General features: G+C 35.5%; 1 protein-coding gene across 2 annotated transcripts in view; it reads left to right on the plus strand.

The window, feature by feature from the left end:
- Positions 1–4,962, plus strand: part of CPQ (carboxypeptidase Q) — a 346,647-nt gene extending 341,685 nt beyond the window's left edge. Inside the window, exon 8 of one of the 2 annotated variants that reach the window (XR_004627851.1) lies at positions 4,488–4,611. Coding sequence is in view for 1 of the 2 variants with exons in the window: in XM_034668345.1 (XP_034524236.1) it covers positions 4,488–4,651 (164 nt within the window). In the remaining variant the exon portion in view is untranslated. Of the gene's footprint in view, positions 1–4,487 lie in introns of both variants that reach the window. The other variant, XM_034668345.1, reaches the window with a different exon arrangement.
- The last annotated feature ends 1,038 nt before the right edge of the window (positions 4,963–6,000 follow it).

Consider the following 6,000-nt stretch of genomic DNA (forward strand, 5'->3'; position numbering starts at 1 on the left):
CAGTTTAATACACCCTGTTTTGGATATTTACTGGCAGGCATTGGAGTCATTAGTTGTCAGAGGTGAGAGTTGAGTTTTTCTTTTATACTTTTTTTTTTTTTAGCCTCACTGGCTTGCATTGTGTTTAATAGCACCATAGCTGAACTCAAGTGTGAAATATGAATGGAGATAAATCTAAATTCTACTTCAGAGCAAGGAGTCTGGGGACATAGACTGAGGAAGACCTTGGCACAAAGTTTTAAAAACTTGGGTTGGGATAGAGAAAATGTAGACAGCATCCTGAGGCCATGAAGGTGTCAGGAACAAGGACAGGGTCCAATCCACAGGGCAGAAAGTAGAGGACTATGGGAAGAGAACTCTGCTAACATGCTAGACCAGAAGTTTGTAGATACATTCTTCCCCCCAAAAAATAATTTTGGGTAAAACGATAATTGTCTTTCTATAATACATGGCTTAGTGAGGCCAAGCAAAGGAATTCCTCAGAGATGAAAAATGGTAAAAGCAAAAATTTATAGAGGTAAGAAAACTCTGGAGCCTGGCATTTGTGTGAGTGTATCTGCCAATTCCTGTTTCCCTGGACAGTGGTTTTTAATGAGCAGTGAGTGCATCTGGAGATAAAGGGGCCCTAGTGTCCTTATGTAAGATATTGATTAACTTTGGCTAAATATGTGAGCTATGATTTCTAAGGTTTCCACTGATGGAATTGAAATAAAGTATGTAACCTCCAAACTAGCAGAGTGGGAGGGGAAAAAGGGAAGGATAGGAGGGGGGAAAGTCAACACAGAGGAAGGCAAGAAAGAAAAGGGGGAAAAAACAAATTTAAAAAACAAAATTAACAAATAGAAAGCAAAAACTAGGATGGCATAAATGAATTCAATTTAATAGTAATCACAGCCTTCATAAAGAAATTATACTGTCGAGTTAAAATTCAGACTGTTAGACTAGATTTTTAAAATTCAACTTTAAAGTCTTCATAAGTGAAACCTCTAAAAACAAAGGAGCGAGGTAGAGTGCAAGCAAAATGATGGGAGGAGACATACTAGGGTAAAGGAAGAAGGTATGACTATATTAAATATTAGGAAAAGCTAACTTCAAGACAAAAAGCATTACTAAAACTGAAGAGGATAACTAAACATTAATAAAGATGTTCGATTTACCAGGAAGCTGGTAAATACTTGCCCCTAGTAGTGTAAGTTTGAAATATATAAAAAAGAAATTGCTGGAACTACAAGAAAAAAAATACAGAATCACAGAGGGACGCTTTCACATATCCATCTCAAAATTGATAGCTCAAATAGACAATAAATCAGTAAGATGTTAAAAGATTTGAAGAAACAAGCTTGATCTCATGCATATACACAACACACAGAAAACACATTCTTTTCCACACATGGAACATTTATAAAAATGGATCATACAATAGGCCACAGAGAAAATCTCAATAGAATGAAAAAAATCTGTATCATACAGCCTGCATTCTCTAAGTTAAATTAGAAATCAATAATGAAAAAATAACTAAGGAAACCCCCATACTTTTAAAAATTAGAAAACACATTGTAACTTATGAGTCAAAGAAAAAAATCAAACCAGGAATTGGTGAATATTTAGAATTGAGTGACCTTGAAAATACTGCTCAGAATTGGTGGGATATAGATAGCTGAAGCAGCAGTAGGAGGAAGACTGTAGTCTTCTTGCTTATGCTGGAGATAGAGAACGCTGATAAGCAATAAACTGAACATTCAACTCAAGACGTTAGAAAAAGAAAAGCAAATAAAGCCAAAGGAGGAAGGAGGGAAACAATAAATATGAGTAGGAATCAATGGAAGAAAAACCACTCTATAGTAGAGAGTGTTAAAAAATTGTCTTTTTCTTTTTTTTCCAAAAGACTAATACAACTGACAAACTGCTGGCAAGACTGATGAACAAAAGAGAGAGAAGACACTAGTAACTAATATGGAGAATGAAAAAAAGTGCATTCCCATACATGCAGACATCAACAGAGATAAAAACAGGATATTACTGATAACTTCATGCTGATTATTTTGATTTTGATTATTTTGAATATTTGGGCAAAACTCACACATTCCTTAAAAAATATAATTTCCAAAGTTAATTCAAGAAGAAATACAAAATCCCAATAGCCCAATAACCAGGATAGAAATCGAATCATTAGTTAAAATATTTACCATAAGCAAAGTATCAGACTTAGACAGTTTTGTGAAGAGTTCTAAAAAAAAACCAGGAAGTGAATCATTCTAATCTTACACAAACTGCTCCAGAGTGTACAAAAGAAGGAACACCTGCCTTTTTATGAATTAGATATATCCTTGATGCTAAAAATGGATAGCCGCAAACAGAAAATGCAATTTTTTTAAATGTCTAATTTCCAATTAGCAACAAAAAGTATAAGCCTTGGAGAAAAGAAAACTAACAAAAGGTATGCAAGCTGTATCACAAAACTAAATAAAGATGCTACAGAAGGCTTCAATATATGGAAACATATCAATACAACATTTTCATGGATAAGAACACAATATCCTAATATAAAGATGTGAGTTTTCCCCAAACTGACTTGTTGATTAACACAATTTCCATCAAAATCTAAAAATATTTTTTGTACAATTTTAAAATGATTCCAAACTTCATCTGAAAGATCAGTTAAGAATAGTAAGACATTCCTGAAGGGGAAGGAAGAGAAGGTGACAGAATTTGCTCTGCCAGATTACAAGAAATAGAAAAGAGTAGTAAGCTACTAGTCGTAATTAAGACACTTCTTATTCTTAGTATCTAAAATATTTTAAGAATTTCTACAAATCAGTAAGAAAAGATAAATCAATTGAAAAATGGGCAAAAGGCATGAAAAAGCATTTCACAAAAGAAAAACATAAATGACAAAAAATACATATATGAAAACATGCTCAATCTCATTAATAATTTTAAAAATTAAAGTTAAAATCATAGTGAGATAATATTTCATACCTACCAGATTAGCAAATATTAGCTTGACAAGAGCAAGTGCTAGAGAGGATGTGAAACACGAGGAAGATTCATATACTGACAGCGGAAATGCACATTGGAAAGGGCAACATTTTGGAATTACACGATAAAATTAAACACATACCTACTCTATAGCCCAGCAATTCCATTCCTTTATGTAGATACTAGAGAATGCTGCTAGCAACATATAATAACAGAAAACTGGAAACAACCTAAATGTCCATCATCACAAAAATGGATAAATAAATGCAATGAAATAACATACAACAATAAAAAATGAAAATACTATAGCTATACACACCGAGCGGAAGAAGCAAGTCACAGACATATATCTGGTGTATATGTTTCAAAGGCAGACAGTGTTAAATATTTATTTATTTATTTATTTATTTATTTGTAATGCCATTTAAATATATGGCAAAATTATTTTTTTTAAATCGAAGAGTTATTAACACACAAGCAGAATGGGAAAGTGGGTACCTCTGGAAGGAGGAAAGGATCAGCGGGGGAGGGGGGGGGACTCATAAAATGGGCCTCAGAGGTACTGGTGTTATTTTTCCTGCGTTGGATTGTGGGCGTATGCATACTTTTTATGTTGTCACCCATCGTGATATGCATTTGTGTTCTCTGCAATCTTATGTGTGCATAGTTCACAATAAGACAGTATGTAAATAAGTTAATACGGCCAGACGATAAAGAACTGCATTTGGAATCCATAAACTGGGCCCCGGAGGTTCTGAAGGATGACTAACAGACGGCAGAGACTCCCCAGAGCTATAGTCCATGGTGGAAGCTAGAGAAAAGCTTCACTAGGGAGAGAAGAAAGCTCTTAAGTGGGGCAGAGATGCCTGCTGGTGCCCTTAGAGTTGTTGGGAAATTTCATGGGAAGTATATGAATGATTTGAGAAGAAAACTTAAGCAAAGGAGTATGGGTTTTCTCTTGTATCCAGGAAGGTACATAATTTGTACTCTTGCAGATACAAAAGCAGATATTATCTTTTCATAAATAAATAGGACATTTGTATCAGTTACTTAAACAAATAAAGGTTTATTTTCGTTAACGTGTCAGATAGTCCAGAAGCAGGCAACGTAGAGCCTGTTCAGTGGGCTAGCAGTGTTTTCTAAATCCAGACTCCTTCTGTCTTTCCACTCGGCCGTTTTTGGTGTGTGGGCTTTTTGGCCCATGCAGCTCCAAACTTGTCATCTACTTTTAATGCAGCACTAGGACATTTTCCTGACCCTTGTCAGCAAAGTAAAGGCTTTCCTAGAACTCTCCCACAGCCGGCCACTCATATCTTAGTAGTAAGAATGGTGTTCACTTGGCCATTTCTTGCTGCCGAGAGCCTGGGAAAGTAACGACTTTGCCATTGGGACCTGCATAGTAGAAGCAGGAAAAGTGAAGTGGGGAAGAGTAGCAATGGTTTCTGAGCAGCTGTTTGGCCATCTCTGTCGAAATACTTCACTAAGAATTCTTCCTCTCTTCTCCCCAGGAGCCAGTCTACTTGATGATCTCTATAAATATTTCTCCTTCCATCACTCCCATGGAGACACCATGACTGTCATGGACCCAAAGCAGATGAATGTGGCTGCCGCTGTTTGGGCTGTTGTCTCTTATGTCATTGCAGACATGGAAGAAATGCTGCCCAGGTCTTAGCAAGAACAAGAAAGCAAGCACTTTTGTCCTTTCTGGCCAGGAATGCTGGGCCTGCAGCTCCAGGAAGTCCCTCTGCAACTAACAATTTCATCTCACCTGATCCATTTTCAAAGCACAGTACTTTCTCATACTTTCTGTTACTATCTTTCTTGGTACTTTCCAAATTCTCTGTTTCTAGAGGAAGAAATGATCCCCACCCCCACATAGAGTCAAAATATGGTAGGGATCACAGTGGGGACATTTCTTTATACCACCTGTAAAAATTATTGATTCTACTTTGAAAGTAAATACTGGATAAATATTTGGAAGCACTCTGGTTTTTATGTGTGTATTGATAAACATTAAATCAAATACAGCGACACCAATTTTTATGTTATTTATCAAAGGAGTTGAGGAATACACAATTGTAGCATGGTCTTAATTGAATGTGTGGAGGCATTTGGCTTTCTAATTTGTACATTTTCATTTCACTAGAATTTTTAAAATGAAATGTGAATTTTTTTAATTAACAGAAAAAAAAGATATCACCATTTGGAGATAAAAATCAAGTGTGTATAATCTAGTTGCCTTATTAAACATAAGTACTAAGGTCTATCACCAGGTAAGTGTTAGCAATATTTTACATTTATGTTTTATATATTTCACACAATATTTCTATGATTATGTTTTATATATTCACACAATATTTCTATGAAGTTGGGGCTTATTCCCATTTTGCTGTTAATGCAGTTGAGACCCAGCGAGGCTTAATAATACTTAGAGGGCCCAATGGAGCAAAAACATTGATTCCCATCCATTCTAGGGATAATACTGACTATTCTTCCACGCACAATGTCCAGTACTCAATTTAAAAAAATAATTTGAAAAACTGCAAGAAAAAAATAAATGCATTGTCAAGAGTTAAAGCAAATGAGAGCCAGACTAAAAGATAGCCCAGATGCTGGAACTAGAGGGGACTCTAGCATGACTGCGATTGATACATTAAAGATCTAGGACTACATGTATGCACAGAAGAAGGAGGATTTCAACAGAGAGATGAAAACTATAAAAGGGTCAAATGTCAATGCCAAAGTAAAAAATATAATATCATATCAGAGATGGAGCATTTCCTTGTTGGGTGCATTAGCAGACTGAACAAGGCTGAGGAAAGAATAGATGAACTTGAAAATAGTTCAATAAAAATTGCCCAAACCAAAACACGAAGGGAAGAAATAGTGAAGGAAAACAAACAAACAAACAAGCACCAGAATGGAGCTTCCAAGAGTTGCGATCTAATATGTGGTCTAATATACATGTAATTGGCTATCAAGGGGTCTAACATACATGTAATTGAATTTCCAGAAGGAGAA

Source organism: Ailuropoda melanoleuca, chromosome 9 (assembly GCF_002007445.2).
Source record: "Ailuropoda melanoleuca isolate Jingjing chromosome 9, ASM200744v2, whole genome shotgun sequence".
NCBI lineage: Eukaryota > Metazoa > Chordata > Mammalia > Carnivora > Ursidae > Ailuropoda > Ailuropoda melanoleuca.